This window comes from Theropithecus gelada, chromosome 19 (assembly GCF_003255815.1).
Source record: "Theropithecus gelada isolate Dixy chromosome 19, Tgel_1.0, whole genome shotgun sequence".
Lineage (NCBI taxonomy): Eukaryota > Metazoa > Chordata > Mammalia > Primates > Cercopithecidae > Theropithecus > Theropithecus gelada.
In genome coordinates, this window is record NC_037687.1 from 41684799 (window position 1) to 41709099 (window position 24301).

A 24301-nucleotide genomic window follows, 5' to 3' on the forward strand; every position below is an offset into this window, starting at 1 on the left:
ATTCCTGGTGATGCCACGGCTTGAAGATGAAATTCCAGACTCCATGCTCTTAAACCGCGGAGCCTATTTCTACGGTTACTACTACTGTTGTTTTGTTGCTGTTGCTAAGTAAACATTGTGTTAGATCTAATCTCTTCCTTACAGTATTCTGGTATCCAGTAGTTCCTAGACACTTCTGCTGGAAGTTGGGGGTGGACCAGGAGCCTGGAGGGAAGAACAGGGATAGAACTTGTTCCTTAAGGACAGATCTGAGTAACCCCATAACCCTGTTTACCCCAAGGCAGGACACTTGGGGGGCTATTTGTTGACATAAATCAAATGTTAAAAATTGCCCAGAGGCGGGCCACAGGGGCTCACACCTGTAATCCCCACACTTCAGGAGGCTGAGGTGGGAGGATCGCTTGAGCCCAGGAGTTTAAGACCAGACCAGGCAACATAGTGAGACCATGTCTCTACAAAAACATTTTTAAAATTAGCCAGGATTGGTGGTGCGCACCTGTAATCCCAGCTGCTCGGGGGGCTGAGGTGGGGGGATCACTTGAGCTCAGGAGTTTGAGGCTGCAATGAGCTGTGATCATGCCACTGCACTCCAGCCTGGGTGATGATCTCAATTAAAAAAAAAAAAAAAAAAAAAAGGCCGGGCGCGGTGGCTCAAGCCTGTAATCCCAGCACTTTGGGAGGCCGAGACGGGCGGATCACGAGGTCAGGAGATCGAGACCATCCTGGCTAACACAGTGAAACCCCGTCTCTACTAAAAAAATACAAAAACTTAGCCGGGCGTGGTGGCGGCGCCTGTAGTCCCAGCTACTCGGGAGGCTGAGGCAGGAGAATGGCGGGAACCCGGGAGGCGGAGCTTGCAGTGAGCCGAGATCGCGCCACTGCACTCCAGCCTGGGTGACAGAGCGAGACTCCGCCTCAAAAAAAAAAAAATTGCTCCAGCCAAAACCCTGGACTTCCAATCTTGACTCCTCTCTTTATCTCAAACCCCATATATAAATCTGTGGATTCTATTTACAAAGTAGGCCCAGCACCTGCCCACTTCTCCACTCTTCAGGGCCCTCACCCTGGACCTGCCTGCCGCTGTCTTGTCCTGAACCTTCACAGCAGCCTCCTCTTTGGCAAACTGCCCCCCAGCCCACTCCCACTCTGCTGACCACATGCAGCAGAGGGAGCCTGTGAACTGAGTCAGGTCACATCCCTTCCATGCTTGAAACTTCCTGTGGCTCAGTCTCTCTCAGGGTAAAAACCTAAGTCCATTCAGTGCCTTCAACGCCTTACAGATCTGCCCCATCGCCCCTCTGCCCTCATCTCCTGTCACTCTCTTCTTTCCTTCCTCCCCTCTCAACACTCTAGCTCCCTGAAGCTCCTCAGACTTACCAGACACACTCCTGCCTCAGGGCCTTGCACTGGCTGTTCCCTTTACTTAAAACACCCTTCCCTGCAGACATCCCCAGGACTCCCTCACCCCTGTCAGGGCTTTATTCAAATGCCAGCTCCTGGCCGGGCACAGTGGCTCACATCTGTAATCACTTGGGAGATTTCCACCTGGAATCACTTGGGACACTTTGGGAGACCAAGGCAAGTGGATCACTTGAGGTCAGGAGTTCGAGACCAGCCTGGCCAACATGGTGAAACCCTGACTCCACTAAAAATACAAAAATTAACCGAGCATCGTGGTACCCACCTGTAGTCCCAGCTACTCGGGAGCCTGAGGCAGGAGAATCGCTTGAACCCAGGAGGCAGAGGCTGCAGTGAGCAGAGATCATGCCACTGTACTCTGGCCTGGGTGACAGAGTCAGACTCCGTCTCAAAACGACGACAACAAATGCCAGCTCTTGAGGAGGGCCTGACCTGGCCACTCTCGCTAAAATGGTGTGTATCCCCCATTCCCACTTTCTTTTTTTCTTTCTGCTATCATTTCTAACATATTAAGTCATTTACTTATTATCTCCCCTATTATAAAGCTCATAAGCTCTTTGCAGGAGGGACTTCGGTCTGCTCTGCCCCCTGCTTTATCTCCAGTGCTTTCAACAGGGCTTGGCACATAATTAGGTGTTCAATAAATGCACTTGTTGAGTGTCTTATAAAACTCAGCTTGAGGGTCTGATGGGAGAAGGGAGAATTGAAGTAGGAGACTTGTTTGGCAGTTCAGGAAGGTGAGTGGGTGGGGTGCACAGAGGCAAATAAATAACACAGGCTGAGACTTTGTCACAGACATTTCTTGGAGCAGATCTCGTGCCCCCTCCCCCGATGACAAGGCTGGGTCTTTGGCCCCCATCCTCCCCCACCACTTCAGCCTGCACTGACACTAACAATATTGAGGTCACAGACTGGCTTAGAATCAAGATCAGGAAGATATGTGTTGGGGTGCCTCCCCCAAATCTGGGGGCCAAGCATCCAATCTGAGGGGCAAGCGGCTGGGAAATTGGGCCTGGGGGCTCTAGGGTCTGAGGTCTGCCTGGCTCCCAGGGCGGCCCTCCATGCACCCCTGATTTGGGGGCAATGAAGGGGAATCATGGATCAGAGGTGGGTCTCAGCAGGGAGCAGGACTGGGGGACCTGGGAGAGGCGCTGCTGGGAAGTGGTGGCCAGGGGACCTTTCCCCAGCCCCCACCGCTTCATCTGCAGATCCCACAGCACCGTACAGCACTCTGGTCCCCTGTCCCACCCCTCCCCAAAACGAGGTAGGTTAAGAATGGAGCTTCCCCCCTGCCCACCACGGAAGGGGGGAGACCGAGGCACAGAGAGGGGCATGGGAACCCAGGCTGCCCCAGCCCCCAATCCCTCCACCCTCAGCTCTGGTGGGTCTGACAGTGATGAGAGCTGGGCAGAGTTGGGAGGGGAGAGGCACCCCCGCTTTTCTCTCACCCATCCCAGGGTCTGGTTGGGAGTGCTGAATCTCACAGGTTCCGGATGTAATAAATAGTTAATAATTTAAAGGAAGAGACAGAGGACCTATCCCTTGAACCCCAACAAGGCCATCCAAGTCTGGGTAATGAAGAAAGGTTAAGTGCACAGTTCCAGATGCTTGGGGCCAGATGCAGGTTCCAAGCCCACACAACACTGAGGCTGTCTTGCTCCAAGACCTTGATGCCCCCATACAGGACACCGGATCTTCAACCCACTGGAAGTCCCATTTCACTTGGGGAAAAAAAAGCCTGTGGCACTCCCCCCTTGCACAGAAGAAGAGACTCAGCGGGCCACAGGCTTTCAAACTTCCTGAAGCAACTTCTAACTCTAAAGTGGAAGAGAGCCAGGCGCAGTGGCTCGCGCCTGTAATCCCAGTACTTTGGGAGGCTGAGGCAGGTGGATCACAAGGTCAGGAGTTCGAGACCATCCTGGCCAACATGGTGAAACCCTATCTCTATTCAAAATACAAAAAACTAGCCGGGTGTGGTGGCACATGCCTGATATCCCAGCTACTCGGGAGGCTGAGCCAGAAGAATGGCTTGAACCCGGGAGGGGGAGATTGTGGTAAGCCGAGATTGTGCCACAGAACTCAAGCCTGGGTGGTAGAGCGGGATTCTGTCTCAAAACAAACAAACAAATAAATAATAAATAGGAAGAGAAGGGGTTAATGGAGGGGCAGAACATAAAAGGTTGAACTTGAACCTGGACTAGGAATTAAGGTTGAACCTGAAGGAAGATCTGCAAGGGTGGGGGCTGTGGGACAGCAGAGCCATACCTAGCCTGAAAGGTTCCATTGCACACACTTCCAAGGGCACAGCATGGCCAGCAGACTGGTGTGACTTCCAGCTCCTCGAAACCCTGGGCTGTAGGCCTTCACTTAATGAAGACTCTGCATAATCATCTGTGACAATGCTGGGTCCTAGACATGACAGTGACGGAGCTCCTAGTTGGTCCTTTTTTTTTTTTTTTTCTTTAAGAGACAGGGTCTCACTACATTACCCAGGCTGGTCTCAAACTCCTGGCCTCAAGCGATCCTCCTTCCTTGGCCTCCCAAAGTGCTGGGATTACAAGGCATGAGCCACTGCGCCCCACCCTGGGCGGTCCTACAATGAGTTCCAAATGGAAGGGATCCCACCCTAAGATAAAGGGGTAATTCTGAGGATTGCTGGGGGCTTGGGCTGGGATCCTTGGGACCAGAATTCCAGAGTCTGGAACCTTGGAGTTTTGGGGGCCTATGGATGGCAGGATTCAAGGGGCAGCAGGTCTCCAAGGATGGACAAGTGGGGCTGGGGGAATCGGATGTAGAGGCATCTTGGGGTTCATCAGGCTAGAGAGGTTTGAGTCCAAAGAAATATGGGGTCTGAGGGTGCTAGGGTTTTGGGGCACCGCAAACCTGAATGCCTCTGGTTTGGAGGGACGAAGGTCTTGGATCAGGAGCAATCCCAATGTTGTAGGGTCTTGAGCCTTGCATTTGGGGGTCAGTGGCACCTTTGGGGTATTGGATCCAGTGCTCCTAAAGTACCTTGGGGTCACTCAGGGGCTGAGGGCCAAGGGGGTCAGAGGTCTGGGTCGCCATGAGCATCCCGTCTTCTGGGAGCTGGATTCCCAGCCCTTAAGGGGTCGGGAATCTGTGGATAGAAAGAAGCTGAAGATTCCAGGGCATTTGGGGTCTCAAAATCCAGGTCCAGGAGGAACTGTGAGAGGGCCGTTTGAGAACTCGAGACCAGTATCTCGGGCCCTGAAGTGTTGGTAGCCTTCAGTCGCACATTTGAGGGCACCAGGCACCTCTGAGTCCTATAAATGATATCCAAAGCTCCTGAGAACCCTGGCTTTGGGGTGGGTGGACCTATGGAGGTCTTTGATCCCTGGCTTCCAGAGCATCTTGGTGTCTGATATGTGGATCTTGGGGGCTCTGGGATGGGTATCCCAAGTCATTTTGGTAAGAGAACATCTCGTGTTTGAGTATATCCGAGCACTCAGTGCATCATAAGGAGTCCGGGGTCCTAGGGTGTCTGGGGGTTCCCTGGACATCTTAGACTTCAGTGTTCCTGGATTGGAGGCCAGGTCTGCGGACACTCAGTTGTGGCAGATGTTGGGGCAGCATCTGGAGATTCCAGAGCATAACAGAGTTTCAAACTCTGTTTGAAACTGTCCCGGGGGTCCTGCTGTCTCAGGGGTCCTGAGACTATAAGAGTGTCTCAGATGTGGGGGCACCAGGTCTTAGGTGAACATTCAGGGACTGTTTGGGGGTGACTCTAGGTCCTATGGTCTCAAGATCTGATCTGGGAGTTGAATAAAGGCAGAGTCAGGTATGGGCAAGTCCTGACTAATTGTGGGGCTGTAATCTGAGGGACATGGTGCCAGGCGTGACCGGGGTCTATGTCATTCATTTCAACAGGGACCTGCCCTTTCAGGGATCTATGCGCTCCCTGGCCCTTCTGAGATGCAAAGTATGGGGACGCCTGGAGCCTCCTCGTGGGGTGTAGGGGTGGGGGAACGCCAGAACTCAGTACGCCTGGGACCTCTTGGACAGACATCCCAATGAAGCTGGGGCTGGGGTCTCTCAGTCCTAGGTTTGGTTTCCAGGTTCCAGGTCTGAGATCTCTCAATCCAAACTCAAGCTCCAAGTTCCGGATGTGCCTAGGTTTGGGTTTTAGGTCCGAACGGAGTCCGGGGTCCTGGACCCTCAATTCTGGGTCCTCGGGCCGGCTAGGGGACCCACCAGGCCGTCCTCACCGCGCAGCCTCCTCGTGGCGACCCCCGCAGCCGGCGCAGCCGCATCGCGCTGCGACCCAGTGGCACGCGCGCAGGGGCGCGTAGCAGCAGAGGCAGGGCACTGCCAGGGAGAGCGCGGCCAGAGCGGCCCAGCGCGCGGCGGGGCGCGGGTGGCCCGGCTCGCAGGCGCACGGGTCCGAGAAGTCGCCCTCGGCGTCCGACAGGCAGTGGTAGAGCAAGCTCTCGGCGCACCACAGGCAGCTCAGACGGCGCACCAGGAGGCGACCCGGGTCCGGGGCCTCTGCGCAGCGGCCGCCACGCCCGTCTGCTCTGCGGCGGAAGAGCGCGCGGCAATGCACGCAGCGCGCTGCCTCCTCCGCCTCAGGGGAGGCCTTGGCAGGCGCAGAGGCTGGGCCCGGGCCGGGGGGTGGGCGAGCTGGGGGCGCTGGGGGCGCAGCCTCGGTCAAAGGGGCAGGTAGTGCCGCTGGGGGCCCCAGGGCGGCGCCCCTCAACGCGCCGGTCTTGGCGAAGCGCACGACGCAGGTGGACAGGGAGAGGGGCGCGGGTGGCCCGGAGCGCCGGTAATCCTCGTAGCCGCGGCCGCCCCACCCCAGGCCCCCTGTCCCTGCCAGGGGCTCTGAGGGCTCCGGAATCCCCGTGAACGGTAGAAGCGGCGGGTAGCTCTGCAGGACGAAGGGACAAAGAGATCAGAATCCATCCCAGTCTCAGCCTCAAGGATCCAGTTCCCTAGCGCACTCTTGGGCCTGGGATTGAGATTTTCAAGACCCCAGCTTGCTTCTCTCCTAAGGTCCCTCAATCCCCACTTTTCTCCAGGGACAGACAGAGGAATCCACGCACCAACCCCACACCTTTAAGGACCCAGAGGCCGAAGGTTCCCAGTCCTGTCCTCTCTTAAGATCCAAGAGCCCCAGCTCCCAGCCCCCTCCATCTTGAGATCCAGGGGTTCTGGACCCAGCCACCTCCTCCTTAAAGGCGCAGGAGTTTGGTTCCTGGGCCCCTTTTACCTTCCTGGGTACTGACTCGCCCACCCTCCTCGTTAATTTAACAGTCCTCTTCCAGGAGTTCCCCAAATATACACTCTGAAAATGGTTCTAAACCTCTCTGGACTTCGGAACCCCTTAAAATCTCCAAGAGCGCAAGGAGACTCGGGAAGCCCGCACCCAAGCCTCCTAGAAACCCAGGCCTCCAAGCCTCTCCCTATTTCCCCGCCGCTTTCTCCCAGTCCCGCCCAGTTATCAGGTCAGCCATCCCCTGGAATCTGTGGTTTTTCACCCCCCTGGACCATGGCTCCCGCTCCCTTTGGGTCCCGAGTGCACCGCCCCATTCCCCCAGGAGCCTCAGGCTCCCGGGTCGCACCTGAGCTGAGGAGCGGCGGCGCTGGGGGGGCGTGGTCGGCCCGAAGCCTGAAGCTGACTCCATCGTGATGACGGGGGCCGCAGCGGCGCTGGGAGGCGTCTCCTGGCGGCTGTGACTGGAGGAGGAGTCGCTGTCCACGTGGGACTGGAGGAGATTGGCTGCCTCAGAGCGGGGACACGCCCCCGCACAGCCGATGCCCTCACATAGACCCCCTCCCATTGAGAGCGAGGGCTCTGCGACCAAGAAGGCCTGGGTTCAAACCCTGGCTCTGTCACTGGTTGTGTGACCTCCGGCAAGTGAGCTCACCTCTTGGAGCCTCAGTTTCCTCCTCTGTAAAACGGGGATCCTAAGAGTACCTATTCATAAGGATGCGGTTAGGGCCACTGTCAAGGGCACAGCACATGCCTGAAGTACTGGGAGAACTGGAAATGCTTATTATTATTTTTGTGGAACTCTTTTCCTGATCTAACCAGCTCGCCAAACCTGCAGAACATCTAATGGTCTTCCCGCTTCTCAGAACCCCTCTCCCCGGGGCAGCCAGCTGCCTTCCTCTCTCACTCCCAGCCCCACACTTTTATTGGGGCAGTCCCACCCACTCTGAGTGCTCCTCTTCCCATGCAAACCAGCCTCTGTTCTGAAACTAGCCGAAACATGACTTCTCAGACTCTTAGCTTCCTTTCTGTCACTTGGGCATAACTCCTACCTCATCTGCACACTGCCTTCAATAGACATTCATTGAGCACCCACAACGTGCCAGACTCACAAAGACCACAGTGCAGATTCCAGAGGGGGCCTGGACAGCAGAGCATCTTTCCCGGGTAAGCGCGCGATGCACGGGAACTGTCTGCAACTGTTGTGGCCCCACTTCATCTCCCATGACCCTGGAATCCCCCCGCTTTTCTGCCCAGGGAATCAATTTTGTTCCTGCAGGTGTTTTCGGTAACTCCCATGGTTTCCAGCAAGTGCCAAATTGCACCCGATATTATGTGCATTCATTCATTCAGTTTATTCAACACATATTTACTAAACACTTACTGTGTGCCAGGCACTGTTTCAGGCATTGGAGACACAGCAAGAAACCAACAAAAGATCCTTGCCGGCCTGAAGCTGACATTCTAGCATGGGAGATAGACCATAAACTAATAGATAAGAAGAAAATAGGCCGGGAAATACGCCCGTAATCCCAGCACTTTGGGAGGCCAAAGCGGGCGGATCACAAGGTCAGGAGTTTGAGACCAGCCTGGCCAACATAGTGAAACCCCATCTCTACTAAAAATACAAAAAATTAGCTGGGCACCTGTAATCCCAGCTGCTTGGGGGACTGAGGCAGAAGAATCCCTTGAACCTAGGAGGTGGAGGTTACAGTGAACCAAGATTGTGTCCCTGCACTCCAGCCTGGGTGACAGTGCAAGACTGTCTCAAAAACAAAAAAGATAATAGTAATTTCAGAAAGGAAATAAGGAAAATGCTTTAGAACATGGGAAAAAATTAGCACTAGACAAGGGGCATTGATAGATTGCAATTTTAAATGGAATACTTAAATTTAAATACTCAGGGAGGCCCTATCTGAGAAGTTGATATTTGTGTAAAGCCCTGAAAGAAACAAGGGAACGAGCCACAAGGAAATCTGTGAGTGTTCCAGGCAACAGCCAGTCCAGAGGCGCTGGGGCAGGACTGTGCCTGCCATGTTAGAGTAAGAGCCAGGAGGCTGTGTGGCTGGAGCCGAGTAAGCAAGGGGGCCAGACACACAGGGCCACATGGCATGGGATCTCATATGCCACTGTAAAGACTTTGTCCTTTACCTGAGTGAGCTGGAGCCCTGGGAGGGTTCCGAGTGTGGGAGGGGCATGATCTGACTCAGCCGTTGGTAGGGATCCTCTGGCTGTGTGGGGGGGAGGGAGGGAAGGAGTTGACAGTGAGAAGCTACTGAGATGGTCCAGTTGGGAGATGAGTTTGGACGGTACCAGGTTGGAGGCAGATTGTGATGGTTTGGAAAGTGGAACCAGTATTTGCTGACAGATGAGATGAGATGCATAAAAGATAAGAGGAGTAAAAAGATAAGAGGAGTCAGGGATGACTCCAAGGTTTAGAGCCTGAGTAACTGGAAGCATGGGGTTGCCATTAATTTGTTCATCCATTTACTTTTAATATTTATTCATTTTTATTGTTTATATATATATTTTTTCAATTTTCTGCCTTTCCACACTAGAATAGAAGCTCCAGGAGGAAAGGAACTTTGTGTTCACTGATGTAACCCAGTGCCTAAAACACTGTCTGGTATACAAAAGGTGCACAATAAGGACCCTTGAATGAATGTGTGAATCATGACAGGGCAGAAAGACTAGAATAACTGGGATTGAATTGACGCTCATAGTTCGGGCCCAATTTTGTGTCCCCAGCATGTGGCATGGTGCCTGCTATACAGTAGGTGCTCAAGAATGTTCATAGAATCAACACCCCTGCCCTCCCAGCAGAGAGGCATCCTGGACACTCACCGTCAGAGGGCAGGGGGTCTCTGCAGTATCCTGGGAAGGAGAGGATGAGGAGGAGGAGGAGGAGGAGGAGGGGGTGAGTGAGCCTGGGGCAGGGAGAGAGGCAGAGAGTGAGTTCCTTGAGCCCAGCTTCTCCTCCCGCTCCCAGGTCAGCCCCCAGAGCACACCACCTGGGCTGCTCACCTCGACCCAGCGCGGCCAGCGCAGCCAGCAGGCTCTTCTGGAACTCATCAGCCTCTGCAGGGCTCTGAAACGTCAGTCCAAACTTGCAGTCACCCAGGCTCCAGTGGTGAAAGATGGGATTCACCTTGTTGTAAACCAAGCCTGGCTTCAGGGTACACTCCAAGGTCGTCTGAGGGGCAGGAGGAGAGCAGGGTCAGATACCCCAACCCAGACATGCCTGTGACATCTCCTCCATCACCAGCCCTCATGCACACCCTAGTGTCTTCTTACACCTAGGCCACCAGCCCTAGGTGTAACCCTGAACCCTGATCAATGCTGATATGACTCCCCAGTTTTACTTGTTTTGTTTTTTGAAACAGTCTTACTCTGTCACCCAGGCTGAACTGCAATGGTGTGATCAGGTCTCACTGCAGAGTCAACCTCCCGATCTCAAGTGATTCTCCCGCCTCAGCCTCCCAAAGTGCTGGGATTACAGGCATGAACCCCCACACCCAGCTACGCCCAGTTTTACTGAACACACCTCTGATGCTCAAATATTTTCCCAACCCCTGTATTTTCCTAATACCTCCCGCTGATACCCCTGTAGAAACCCCGAATCTTACTGAATGCCCCAAAATATTGTTAACCCCTTTCTGATAACCCAGCATCCCCGCTCTGGCTCAAAAATACTTCCCAGACTTTACTGAACATCTCACAATATTATTGTTAATCCTCTTCTAATAATAATCTCTGGAAACTTTACCCAAAAATGTTCTCTCTCTTTTTTTTTTTTTTTTCCCAGATGAGCTTTCTCTGTGTTGCCCAGGTTGGTCTCAAACTCTGGGCTCAAGCAATCCTCCTGCATCAGCCTCATGGGTGGCTAGGATTACATAGGCACTGTATCCAGTGCTTACCCCAAAATAGTCTTATTAAACTTCCACAGATTCCCCCTCAGATGCTAGCCAACACCCTATTGATGTTCCCTCAAATCCTTGCTTAGTATCACCATATTCTTTCACTCCATTTCAAATCCCCCCACTGACTCCTGCTCTGAAACAAAACCTTTCCCCCAAGCCTTTCACACAATCCATATCTTTCTACTGCATCCCTAGCTGAAACTTCAACACTGTCCCTCCACATTGTGCCAGACAGCCCAGTTATTCCTGATAAACCCATATATAGAATTGTCACCCATCTCTGACACTTTCAAATGGACCCCAGCAAATGCTTTCCTACACTTAGGGCAGACAAGGGCCAGGTGGGGTAGGGCCTCGTGGCGAGGATCTCTGAGCAAGGTGGAGGGTTTTGAACAGAGGAGGGACATGGTCTGAGTCGGGGGGTGGGGGGAGGCAGTGCCCCTGTGGACCAGACAGGGGGCTGGAGAGGGGAGCAGGAGCAGTACAGGGAGACAACGAGGAGGCTGCTGTGATAGTCTGGCTGGAAGTGGCAGTGGACTGGACCTTCCTAACACCCCATGTATCCTGCAATTCCCAACTCTTATCTACAGGACAGATATTCACTCCCAAACTTCACACCCCAGCTTGATTTCTGGGCTGGGAGGCAACCTGACCTCTGCTCCTCACACCAGCCCCACTCCCCTCCCTCCCCAGGTCCCTACCCTCCCCGCATGCCCCAGGGTGGCTCACTTTCTGGTCCCGGAGGCGCTCCCCGTGGATGACGTAGTGCCCCTGGCGGGCCCCCCCCTCGGGCCTGGCCCCTCGGACCCGATACACGCTCACCTGGCTGAGGCCCCCGCCCCCCACAGGCAGCCAGCCCCCACTGGAGTCATCTCGGGCCATCACCACAGCTCGGACCCGCACCATGTACCTGCAGGAGGTGGGGGGAAGGACAGGGACAACACAGCTCAAATCCTGCTCTCCCATGGAATGTTCCCCTAACCCTCATCTCCCCTCCAACTTTATCTCTCACGTCTGGGTCGACTGCACCCTAAGCTAGCGATACCCACCTTCAACCCCATGGCCACCTTCTTCCACATGGCTCCTTTCTTCCTCATGCCTTCTCTTCTCTCCCACCTCTATCTTCTTCTCCATGTCTGCCCTTTCTCTCTGTACCCACCTTTCCCCCATCTCTCCGTCCCCACCCCCACAGCCCTGGTGTTGCACTCCCCTCCCCCTCCTGCTCATCCCTATTACCCCCTTCTCCTCCCTCAGCACATACCCACAGCCCCACCCAGTGCTCCCCCTCACAGCTGGGTGCCTGCGCATATATATTTTCTCTGGGCCCATCAACTCAGCTCCCGTTCTCCCACCCCTGCCTCCGCACCCTGTCGTCCAGGTCACAGGCTGGGTGAGAAACCCAGGCTCTTTCCCCCCCCCACCCCTTCCCGGATTTATGAATGAGACCGGATGCAAAGCTCACTGAGTCACCCAGCAACGGGAGATGGGCAGGGAACAGGGAGAGAACCAGAAATGGCCAGAAAGAGAGGCTCAGAGGGAGATGGAGGCAGAGGAAGTCAGAAACGGGCGACCGAAGACACATCCAGAGAGCATTTCATTCACAAAAATCAAGGCTGCTCCCTCAGGCCCCAGCCGAGGGAAGCCAGGGGGGAAAGATGGGATTGGGGGGGAGATTGATCCTTCCTCCCTCTTCCCTTCCCGCCCCCCAGCCCCAGCATCCTTCAGAACCATTTTACCCCGCCCCCCAGCTCAGGGGACGTAGCCCTCCGCCCAGTAATCGGGATCAGTGTCCAGCCCCTCACTGCCACCCAGCACAGGGACCCTGGCGTCCCAACCTTAGGGACCCAGACGAGCTCTAGCCCCCTCCCCCACCTGCAGGCTGCTGGGTTTCCCTGGCCCTTCGGGAGGGGAAGGGGCGGCCGCAGCGCCCCCAGCCCCCTTTTCTCAATGGGATGGGATTTTGTGAATGAGCAGTCACGTGACGCTGCTTCCTTTGTCCGCCCGCCTCCCCCGACAACAGGTGAAGCAGGGAACGAGGGCAGGGGTCCCCCCAGGGCCTAACTGGAATGGGGCACTGGGATTTCAGGGTGTCCTACGCTCCCCACACATCCTGTGTCCCCCGCGGGGGGGAGTGGTCCTCAGCGTTCCTCAATGGTGAGGGTCCAGGACGGAATTTTGTGAATGGGGCTTCCTCGGAGAAAGTCCAGACCCCCCAAATGAAGATTGGTACCCCGAATGGCTGCCGCGCAGTTTGAGGGGTCCCCACTCCCTAGTCCTCCCAGCCGGGGCCTGGGGGCGCCTGGGTGGGCAGAAGGCGCAGCGCGGTCCTGGCCGCCCCCTCATCGGGGCAGGCAGTCTGTCAGCCCCCGCCCCCTCGCCCCCCTCGGCACCTGCCTGCGAGGCTCCGGCCGGGCTCCGAGCGGCGGCGACGCGGCCTCCTCCTCCTCCTTTTCGTTCCGGCTCCCTCGCTGGCTCCGGCGGCGCTGGAGACGGGCACCGGGAGCCGGGGCGAGGGGGGAGGGAGGGGGAACCTGGAAGACGGGTGGGGGGGGGAAGGGGCGGCTGGGGGAGGGGTAAGAGCGAGGCGGGCTTACTTGCCTGCTGGGTCCTAGAGCCCGGCACTAGCTCTAGCGAGCAACCCCCCAGCCCCCATTTTCTTAAGATCCAGAGGGGATCCCCCACTTTTCCACCCATCTGCGCCATTGGTCTCTAATGCTATGAGGAGGGGATAGGGGCAGGGACAGGGACTGGTCTCAAGGTTCTAAAGAGGCGGTGGTCTACGCTGTGGCTTCGAAATAGGAGGGGCTGAGTGCCTGGCAGGGTTCGATAAGGGGTGGGGCGAGAGGGGAGCCTTCACGTGTGGGTGGGGTTGGAGGGCCTGGGTATAACGAGGTTTGGATGCTGAAGGCGAGGACTAGTGCGTGCGTCACGGAAGGGGCGGGCCCACGGTGGATGGGCCTTCTCGGCGCGCCGGGGCATGGAGAGGGTCTTGGGAAACGATGTTGCTGGGTCTTAAAAAGGCGGAGCTTAGAGGTAAATTGCCTCAGGGGCGGGGCAGATGAGAGGTCCAAAGGAGAGGAGCGACGCCTGGGTGTTCGCGTGGGCGGGGCCTCGGGAGGGAATAAGGAGAGGGGCGGAGCATTCTAAAGGGGAGGGGCTAAGGAGAACAACCCAAAGGGGTGGAGCTTAGAACCAGAAGGCCGGGGGGCGAGGAAGAAGACCCCGGAGTATTTCAAGGGGAGACCCAGGTTCGTAAGGGACCGGGCTCCCGCGGGCTCGCAGGAGGGCGGGGCCTCGAGCTCCAGGGGCGGGGCCTAGATCTCGGGGTCCGCCCTCGCTGTCTCGCCCACTTGCCTTCACCCGCACCCCCGTTCTTTTCGGTTATTTTCTGCTACGGCAGTTCCCTGCCCTGCCCCGGGCCCAGGGGGCCGCTGTCTGAACTCTGGTCGGCTGGAGGACTCGGTGAGTGGGCTCCTCTGGGCGGAGGCGGGGCCAGGGCGGAGCTTGGGGACAGGAGCTTGAGTGTGGATGCCAGCTAGTAGATAGACCTGGCGCGGGAAGAGGTTTAGGGGTGAGGCCTGAGGATCTGCCGCTGTCTGGGAAGAGGGCGGGACCCAGGTGATCTAGAGAGAGGTGGAGTCAGAGAGTTAGAGGAGAGGACTGAGGGATCAGCATGACCAGCCAAGGGGACAGGCATGGAACCTTAGTACATAATGGGGCAGGTACTGAAGTGTCTGAACAGCAGCTGTGTTGGGGACATGGGAAAGAAGGCGTGAGTGTCGAGGGTCGAGGAATAGGAGTGCTACCTAAGGACTTGGGCCTGATCGGATCGTGGAGAACAGGGGCGGGGCCGGTGCGGACGCATTAGATCAAGTACAGCCAGCCTCATAGGGTCCCCACGGCCCTGGCAGGCTGACTGGCGTAAGTTTTTCTGATCAGTCTCCCAGCTCCGTCAGAAATGGGGAACGTGCAGTCGGAGCCATCGGCGGGTGGGGGCTCCCGAAAAGAGCAGGCCTCGGACCGCGCCCCCGACTCCCGCCGGACGTCCCTGGTGGAGCCCGAGATGACCTCCCAGGCCATGCGCCTGACTCGCGGGCTGGGTGTCTGGTTCCCTGGCAGCTCCGCACCCCCGGGACTCCTGGTACCCCGGGAGCCCCAGGCCTCACCCTCGACCCTGCCCCTCACCTTAGAACGGCCCTCTCCAGTGATGTCCCCTCCTGAAGAGGCGGCCGCGGTCTCTGCACCACCCCCAGCCCCCGCGGGGACCCTGCTGCCCGGCCCGTCTAAATGGCAAAAGCCCGCGGGCACTCCAGTGCCCCGGGTCCGCGGCCTGCTGGAGGCGAGCCATCGCGGCCAGGGCGACCCTCCGAGCCTCCGCCCGCTGCCGCCGCCGCCGCCGCCGCCGCCCCCGCCCCGGCAACTATCCGTAAAGGACACTGTCCCGAGGGCCCCATCCCAATTTCCGCCGCCCCTGGAGCCTTGGAAGCCGCCACCACCATTACCTTCTGAACGGCAGCCGGCGGACCGCAGAATCACTCCTGCTCTGGCCACACCCGCCTCAACCCCCACAGAAAGCCAGGCTGGGCCGGGCAACCAGGGCCAGACGGCCGGTAGGGCTCGCGGAGGGGCGCCTCCCCAGGCGGGCGAAGGCGAAATGGCCCAGCCTGTGGCTTCCGAGTCCGGCCTGAGCCTGCTGTGTAAAATCACCTTCAAGTCGGGGCCCTCTTTGGCCCCTCCGGCAGCCTCGAGTTCCTTAGCAGCCAAAGATTCGCTCGGGGGCGGCGGAGGCGGCGGCCTCTTTGCTGCCTCGGGTCCCATCTCTTACGCCGAGGTCCTGAAGCAGGGGCCCCTGCCTCCTGGATCCGCTCGCCCCCTGGGAGAGGTTCCTCGAGGAGCACAGGAAGCTGAGGGAGGTGATGGAGACGGCGAAGGGTGCTCTGGTTCTCCCTCGGCGCCTGCGTCCCAAGCCCAGGCCCTACCGCCGCCACCCTACACCACCTTCCCAGGCTCAAAGCCCAAATTCGACTGGGTTAGCGCTCCCGACGGCCCTGAACGCCACTTCCGCTTCAACGGGGCTGGCGGAGGCATCGGGGCGCCGCGACGGCGGGCGGCCGCACTCTCTGGGCCTTGGGGCTCCCCTCCACCACCACCAGGGCAGATGCACTCAGCTCCCGGGCCCCGGAGGCCCGCACCTGCCCTACTGGCGCCGCCTATGTTCATCTTCCCGGCACCCACTGGTGAGCCCATGCGCCCGGGGCCTCCAGGCCTGCAGGAGTTACCACCGCTGCCACCGCCCACGCCGCCGCCCGCGCCACCGCCCACACCGCCGCCCACACTGCAGCCACCAGCGCTCCAGTCAACGCCACTGCCGGTGGCTCCCCCGCTCTCCCCGGGCCTGGGTCACGAGGCGTCAGCCCTGGCTCCCACCCTAGCCCCTGCTCTGCCCCCAGCCTTAGCCGCCGACCAGGCCCCGGCCCCGGCCCCGGCCCCGGCCCCGGCCCCAGCCCCATCCCCAGCTCCCACCGTGGCTGAGCCCTCGCCGCCTGTGTCCGCGCCCGCACCCGCGGCTGCACCCATCAAGACCCGCACGCGCAGGAACAAGGGTTCCCGTGCAGCCCGGGGCGCAACCCGTGAGGATGGCTTGCCTGGAGACGGTCCTCGTGAAGGAGCTACAGCTACAGTGCCGGACAGCAGCGGTGGAGGGGGTGGTGGCGGTGGTGGCAGCGGGGCCTCTCAGACTGGGGCAGCTAACACCCGCGCTGCGCGCCACTGGCCGCCCTTCCAGGTGCTTAACTCCTGTCCCTGCAAGTGTTACTGCCGCCACCAGCCACGCCATCGCCGCCTGCCACGCAACGTCTCTGCCTGGTGAGAGGAGGGGAGAAGGGACTGGAGGGTGCCCAACCCCAGACTGCTGGATAGAGTCCTACTCAACCCTTTGGTTTCCTGGCCCTAGAATGACCCGTGTCCTTCCTCTCCACCACATCTCAAACCTAGCTGAGCTCCACCCTTCAGGACCAAGAGGACCCTTGATCCCATGCTGACCTTTGACGGGAAAGGGGACACCCTGGCCCAGCCCTATGGCATCCGATACCTAAGTGGATTCTTGGCCCTCCTGTACTTCTCTTGGAGCCATCAGAGAGGGAGGCTGGTCCCAGCTGGCCTGACCCTATACACTGCCTTGACCCTGTCTTTGAGGGTATCAAGGAGGACCACATCCCAGGCCACTCAGGGATGGGGATGAGATGACTGTCTTCCTGGAACCAAATGGGGGTACATGCAGGCCTCCAACGTTACTGGGCACAGGGGCAGCCCTGCACTCCTGACCCCTCTAGCCTCTGGCAACTTCTCCTGACTCTGGGACTCAAGGCTTCTGCCACCAGAGGGCACTGATGTCACAGCTCTTGTGCTGGGGAGGCTCCTCCTGAGTCTCTCATCCAAGCGGGACACTGCATCCTCCAGCTACCCCCTACCCACACTGAATCACCAGATCTGGCCACTGGGGTCTGATCCTGGCTCCTGGGAGTGCTGAACCACTGGGAGACTGCCCTGGACCTCTTGACGCTTAGCTGTGACACTCTCCAGTCCTCAGCTCCCTTTCCTATTAGGTGGACACAGCCCTGCCCTGAACCGCCTTTGGGATATTCCAATATGGCCTTCAGAAGCTTCCTTATTCATATGGGGACAGGGAGGCCCTAGAAGGGCTAGGGGCCTGGTCACGTTGCCAGGCTTTGCTGACTCTATCCTCCCCCCTAGGCTGAGCACACCCACCAACCACCTGGGCGAGCCACCCTGGGTTGCCACCATCAAGCTGGCCGGCTCCCTGGTGGCTGGGCTGGAGCACTACGACCTGCAGGCCACTCATTCCAACTGAGTGCAGTCGGCTCAACACTCTCCACCTTCCCCTCCATGACAATAAAATAACCAATCCAGATGCCAGCAGCCTGTCAATCACTTGCCAAGGTAGTGGGTAGGGTACAGCAGGGCAGGCTCGCCATTAAAGCACATCTTGGGAACAAAAGGGAGGCTGGACCAGAGCAGCAGTAACTGAGGTTCCATTCACCCAGCACCCAGACTGATGGGCCCAGGGCAGGGGGGATCTGATTCCCCTCAATCCATAAGCCCTAATTCTGAGCTGACCTGGTACCAAGCTCACAGGCTTAGCACAAACCACTGTGCAAAGGAGTGATCATTCCCATTTTACAGTTGGGAAAACTAACTCTGGAACACTTGTGAAATTTCCACATCCCACAAGGGATTCAGCCAGATTTGGACCCTGCGCCTTGAACACCTTCCCAAGAATTTCAAGGCAGGAAACCTAGGCTGAGGGGTGTGCGGGGAGGTCCTCAATCACACGCCGGCTCAGGGAGGGTGGGAGCCACAAGCCCACACCAGGGCCCACACCTTTTGATCCGCACAGGGCTCAAACTGGCAGCCTACAGACGGGTTCCATTTCACATATCATTTGAAAAATTGTTTAATTTATCACCAACATTTATTCTTTTTAATAGGACACTTCACCCGCTTTGTTGAAAAAATCTGGTACCCTGGCCCAGCATTCCTGTGTGTCCACAGTTGGCTAGAACAGTCCCCCTACCTGGGGCCATGCCCTCCTGCAGGCCACAGTGCTGCTGGGGCCCTACAGTGGGCATCTGTGTTTGAGGCCCTGAGCAATGCCCACCAAACAGAGGCTTACCCAGTTGGAGGGTGTTATCTCCAACCCCTGAGCGCCCCAAAACCTCCAAGTTCTTCAGAGATACTTGTCTCTCTGCCATCCCAACTAGGGAGACAAGGGCCTGGAAGAGGGGATGTCAATCCACCTTTATTGGACGAAACCCTGCAGTGTAACTGTTTTAAATAACTCATGCCCTGCCCCACCCAGTGCCCAGTGGGCTCAGACGATCATCTCCAGCTGCCGGGCATACTCGATGACCTGTTTGGCCAGTTCTGTGGAGGGAATGGTGGTGTCTTCCGGCTTCTGCTGCTGGCTGGCAAAACTGTAGTAGTTGCTGGGGCCCAGGACCCACCCTCGCTGCAGGAAAGGAGGGATCAGAGATGGGTAGGGTGATCACAAAGGCTCCGTCCCCACCCTATGGAGCCAGCACTTGCCTATACTGTCTTTTCTCACCAACTCTACTCTACCCCAACAACTCTTGACAAGTAACTTCACCTCTGTGCCTCAGTTTCTCTGTGTTGACACTGGGACCCTAATTACACACCTCTCTGGGTCGACTGTGAGGATTTGGTGAATCAACACCTTTAAAGCACCGAGGATAGTGTTTGGCCCGAGTGATAGTTTCAGCTGTCACCCTCACTCAAATTCAATTTCACCTTTTTTTTTTTTTTTCCCCAGACAGAGTCTCGCTCTGTCGCCCAGGCTGCAGTGCAATGGTGTGATCTCGGCTCACTGCAACCTCCGCCTCCTGGGTTCAAGCAATTCTCATGCCTCAGTCTCCCAAGTAGCTGGGATTACAGGCACCCGCCACCACATCCCGCTAATTTTTTTGTATTTTTTAGTAGAGACGGGGTTTCACCATGTTGACCAGGCTGGTCTCGAACTCCTGACCTCAGGTGATCCTCCCACCTCAGCCTCCCAGAGTGAGCCTAGGTGGGAAGATCCACCTCAGTGTGCGTGAGCCACTGCACCCACCCAATTTCACCTTCCATAGCCTGGTCCGGCCCTCCTATTGCAACACCAAGCATTGCTCGTGCTCAAACGTCTGAGACCAAATGAAGCAAAGTCTTGCAGAAAAAGCTGCCACTTCTAAGAAATTTTGATAAAGACAGCAGCCAACATGCGTGCAGCGCCCACCTCTGCCCACCTCTAGCTGGTGCCAGCACTAAGCTCATCCTATGTATCTAGCTCCATTCTGTGGACAGAGAAACTGAGGCTCAGAGAGCTTTGGCAGCTTGCCTAGAGTCACACACTTAAACCTGGGCAGTCTTGTTCCAGTGTCCCTCGAAGCCACCCCACACTGTTGTTAGTGATTTCACCCCTTGGTCCCATGGCCCCTTGCCCTGTACCCCAGCCACCTTCTTGGCATAGTCGGTCATCTTTTTGGGTGTGTTGAAGAAGAGGATCCGGGTGGCCTCAGTGAAAAGGATTTTCTCGTAGGCCTTCTCGATGCACCCAGCGATCTCATCCCTGGGGGAAGATGAGAAGCTCCTCATTACTGAGCATCGACAACCACCCAGGACCTGTTCCCCCAAACCTGACACGAGTCAGCTCTGACCCTGGAGTTCAGCACTGATGGCAGGAATGTGAGGGGCCCTGTTTTATTCATAAAGGCTCAGAGCGGGAGAAACTTGACCAGACTCACAAAGCAAGCAAGGGCCACAGGAGATCCCCACTGAACTCTCTGACTCCTGGGCCCACACTCTGAATCTCACTGCCAGCCACATGATTTCAGGTCTGAAACCCAGCTTGGGATTCACATGAGGGCACCTCTTCTCAAAACAAACATCACCAGGGTGCTGCACCCCGCTTCATAGATCCTGAGGGGTTCCTTGTACCCATCAAGAGGCACCATGAACACCACCAAAGTAGAAAAAGAGCAAGGAATTAAGTCGCTATAGTGGGGGAGGGGGTTAGCTCTGGGGAAAAGCCAGTGACAGGGAGGAGTGCCTCCGACATCACTTAGGCCACGCAGTGGGTAGTGGTACTGGCCACCACTCCTCACTCAAATGCCTCTGGGCTCGCCTTTGCCACCTAAGGCACAGAAACTCATTCTGATCTGGTGCTCTGCCCGAGTGAACCAGCTCGGCCACCACTTCGACACCCTTTTACACCTCAAGGGATTTGTATGTCACATCCACCTGCCCGTGGGATGTCACTTGTGCACACAGCAACCCAAGGGGCTGCTGGGATTTGGTCAACCCATTCTAGAGAAGGGGAAACTGAAGGGTCCACAGTTTCAGTGGTCGGAGGTGAAGTCTCTTGACTCACTGGATGGGTGTCTAGGACGGAAGATGGGCTAAGACAGGCCACACAGTCCCTGCCTGCTCAGCCAAGCCCATGCGCAGGTTTGACACATGTGGCCACACGTGTCAACAGCCAAGGGCGGTGAGATGAGGGCTGTTATCCACAATCCCACGACCAGGCCCAATTCACTGGAAAGGAGAGCTGAGGTGCTAGGAGGATAAGAAACACACCTAGCCTGCCCAGATAACCGGTGGCTGGAATGAGATTCAGACTCAAAGCTGTCTGGCCGAAGCCCAAGTTCTTTCCAAACTCCAAGCTCCACAGGGCCCGGGCCCCCCACACACCTGATGGTGTCCAGCAGGATGTCAATGAAGAAGGTGTAGCTCTCGGCGGGGATGTTACCCTTGGCCAGGAACACTTTGTTGTAGCTGCCCTCCATCAGGTACTGCAGACACCGGGAAAGGGGAAAGAGGAGAGAATGAAGAGGAGGCTGCAAAGGGCCCTACCTGTGTGGGCCTCATCATACTCCTAGTGCCCCTGTAATCCCTACCCTGCCAGAACACCCTTTGCCACACAGCCACACCCCTTCCCTGGGTACCCCCTCTTCCAGAAAGACCTTGCTGGTTTATGCACACACACACACACACACACACACACACTCACACACACACACACTCACACAAACACACACACAGACACACACACACAGACACACACACACAGACACACACACACACACACACACACACACACACAGACACACACACAGACACACAGACACAGACACACACAGACAGACACAGACACATACACACACAGACACAGACCGACACACACACAGACACACACACACGACTCTCTCTCTCTGCCCCCACCCCCTTCCTCCCTCCCTCCCTCTCCCCAAGCCTGCTCTGGGCTGGCATCTCATTATCTCATCTACTGTCCAATTATCCACCTATTCTCCAGGAAGGAGACAGGGCTGGCTCCACCTCAGGCTCATCCCTGTACACCTTTGCATGAACTGTGCCGCCTGCCCTAACTGCTCTCTCTCCCATCCTCTCCCCACGGACCAAATCCTCCCCTAAGACGTCAGCTCCAGGAACAACTTCCCAACCTTAGGTCCTAAGGCCTTGCCCTGGCCCTGCTCCCTTTGTTCCAAAAACACCGTCTTCTCGGCTGTCCCTCTAACACAGCAGACATGGTGCTGCCTCAGGACACTTGGATTGGCTGGTCCCTCTGCCTGGCTGTCCACAGGGTTCAGTTCCTCATCCTTTTTATTCTTTTTGAGATAGAGTCTTGCTCTGTTGCCCAGGGTGGAGTGCAGTAGCGTAATCTTGGTTCACTGCAACCTCTACCTCCTGGGTTCAAGCGATTCTCCTGTCTCAGCCTCCCAAGTAGCTGGGATTACAGGCACCAACCACTGCACCCGGCTAATTTTTGTATTTTTACAGAGACAGGGTTTCACCACGTTGGCCATGCTGGTTTCGACCTCCTGACCTCAGGTGATCTACCCGCCTTGGCCTCCCAATGTGCTGGGATTACAGGCGTGAGCCACTGTGCACGGTCACCCTTTTCTTTAAAAAAATCTGTTTTTATTTATTTATTTTCTAAATAGAGACAGAATCTGTCACCCAGGCTAGAATACAGTGGTGTGATCATAGCACACTGCAGTCTTGAACTCCTGGGCTCAAGCTGTCCTCCTGTCTCAGCCTCCCAAAGTGCTGGGATTACAGGCATGAGCCAGTTCCTCACCCTTTTCAAGTCTTTCTCCAATTTCACCTTTTCAGTAAGGCCTTCTGACTCCCCGAGATAAATGTTACCCCGTCCCTGCCTCTCTACCCTCCTTTCTGCCTTTTCTCCACAGTACTCAGCATCTGACAGACCGCACAGGCCACTCACTCTTCGGGCTTACTATCTGCTTCCGCACCCCAATGTCATCACCACAAGATCACGAATTTCACCTGCTTGGCTCACTGCACAGTCTGACAACCTCCCACAGTGCCTGGCACACAGCTGGGACTCAGTATTTGTTGGACAAACAAGAGGATGGGTCCATGGGTGGAAAGATGGGTGAACCCGGGCCACTCCTTCAGGAAAGCCCTCCGAAGGCCACCCCTGCACCGCCCACTTTGGCCAGGTCCTCCCCCGCCGCTTGTCGCCTCACTTGCTCCAGGGACACAGGGTGCTTGATGTAGACGTTGGTCTGGATGTCCTTGGCAGGCAGCCGCTCCAACTCCGTGTGGAACTCAGCCACCCGGTTCTGGGACAGCAGGAAGAGGAGGTTGAGGCCCAAGAGCTGGTGCATATAGGCTGACTCGGGGAGCTGCTCCCTGTGGACGCGGGACGGGGAAGCAGGGTAAGGAGGATTTAGGGGCCTAGCAAGCCCTCTACCCCAGGCTCCAGGAATTCTCACGCCTGCCCCATGCATCTCCTGAAGAGGTATCAGGTCCCGGGTTTTCATATCAGGAAACTGTGGCCCAAAGATGCATGAATTAGTCACAAGTCATATTGATCCAAGTGAGGGACCTCACTTCAGTGAAATGACAACCTCAGTTTCCCAAAGTGTAAACTGGGTATCACCACAGTATCCTTTTATTTATTTATTTTTGAGAAGGAGTCTCTCTCTGTTGCCCAGACTGGAGGGCAATGGTGCGTTCTTGGCTCACTGCAACCTCTGCTTGCCGGGTTCAAGCGATTCTCCTGACTCAACCTCCCAAGTAGCTGGGACTACAAGCACATGCCACCATGCCTGGCTAATTTTTGGTATTTTTAGTAGAGACGGGGTTTCACCATGCTGGCCAGGCTGGTCTCGAACTCCTGATCTCGTGATCCACCCACCTCAGCCCCCCAAAGTGCTGGGATTACAGTGTGAGCCACCACACCCGGCCCTTTTATTTTTTCCCAATTCCAAGACAGGGTCTCGCTCTGTCACTCAGGCTCACTGCAGCCTCAACTTCCCATGCTCAAGCTATCCTCCAACCTCAGACTCCAAAGTAGCGGGACTACAAGTGCACACCATCATGTCCAGCTAATTTTTTTGTTACTTTTTGTAGAGACAGGATTTCGCCATGTTGGCCAGGCAGGTCTGGAACTCCTGGACTCAAGTGATCCTCTTGTCTCAGCCTCCCAAAGTGCTGGGGTTTCAGGCATGTGCCATCATGCCTGGCCTCACAGTATCCACTTTGTAGAGATGGGTTGAATGAACAAGGGTTAAGTGAACTAAATGGTTCAACCCAGGTAAGGTGATTAGAACAATACCTGGCCCAAATAAACACAGTGTTAGCTATAATTATATTAAGAGTTACTGGCCAGGCGTGGTGGCTCATGCCTATAATCCCAGCACTTTGGGAGGCTGAGGCGGATGGATCACCTGAGGTCAGGAGTTCAAAACCAGCCTGGCCAACCTGGCAAAACCCTGTCTCTACTAAAAATACAAAAATTAGCTGGGCGTGGTGGCGGGCGCCTGTAATCCCAGCTACTCAGGAGGCTGAGTGAGGCTGAGGCAGGAGAATCACTTGAACGTGGGAGGTGGAGGTCACAGTGAGCCAAGTTTGCACTGTTGCACTCTAGCCTGGGTGACAGAGTGAGACTCCTATCTCAAAAAAAAAAAAAAGGCCGGGCGCGGTGGCTCAAGCCTGTAATCCCAGCACTTTGGGAGGCCGAGGCGGGTGGATCACGAGGTCAGGAGATCGAGACCATCCGGGCTAACATGGTGAAACCCCGTCTCTACTAAAAATACAAAAAACTAGCCGGGCGTGGTGGCGGGCGCCTGTAGTCCCAGCTACTCGGAGGCTGAGGCAGGAGAATGGC

At 56.5% G+C, this 24301-nt stretch overlaps 3 protein-coding genes across 4 annotated transcripts; 1 reads left to right on the forward strand and 2 right to left on the reverse strand.

Annotated features, from left to right (window-relative positions):
- Window positions 1-2198: 2198 nt before the first annotated feature.
- On the reverse strand, window positions 2199-11719 carry SPRED3 (sprouty related EVH1 domain containing 3). Of its 2 annotated transcripts, XM_025369200.1 has the most exons (6): window positions 11622-11719; window positions 11302-11482; window positions 9677-9845; window positions 9497-9579; window positions 7002-7145; window positions 3970-6307 (listed from the first exon to the last, which is right to left on the reverse strand). In XM_025369200.1, exons 2-6 carry the CDS (start codon window positions 11476-11478, stop codon window positions 5642-5644), a joined length of 1239 nt encoding a protein of 412 aa, XP_025224985.1. In that variant the 5' UTR covers window positions 11479-11482; window positions 11622-11719; the 3' UTR covers window positions 3970-5641. The 2 variants fall into 2 exon arrangements, with proteins under 2 accessions (XP_025224984.1, XP_025224985.1); XM_025369199.1 differs by lacking the exon at window positions 11622-11719 and having other exon boundaries at window positions 2199-6307; window positions 11302-11574.
- Window positions 11720-13746: 2027 nt separating this feature from the next.
- Window positions 13747-17503, forward strand: GGN (gametogenetin). Its single transcript, XM_025369196.1, has 4 exons — window positions 13747-13820; window positions 13973-14034; window positions 14512-16437; window positions 17326-17503. Exons 3-4 carry the CDS (start codon window positions 14531-14533, stop codon window positions 17441-17443), a joined length of 2025 nt encoding a protein of 674 aa, XP_025224981.1. The 5' UTR covers window positions 13747-13820; window positions 13973-14034; window positions 14512-14530; the 3' UTR covers window positions 17444-17503.
- Window positions 17504-18030: 527 nt separating this feature from the next.
- On the reverse strand, window positions 18031-22822 carry PSMD8 (proteasome 26S subunit, non-ATPase 8). The gene is made up of 4 exons (XM_025369202.1): window positions 22656-22822; window positions 20836-20936; window positions 19603-19714; window positions 18031-18601 (listed from the first exon to the last, which is right to left on the reverse strand). Exons 1-4 carry the CDS (start codon window positions 22794-22796, stop codon window positions 18464-18466), a joined length of 492 nt encoding a protein of 163 aa, XP_025224987.1. The 5' UTR covers window positions 22797-22822; the 3' UTR covers window positions 18031-18463.
- Between the last annotated feature and the right edge of the window lie 1479 nt (window positions 22823-24301).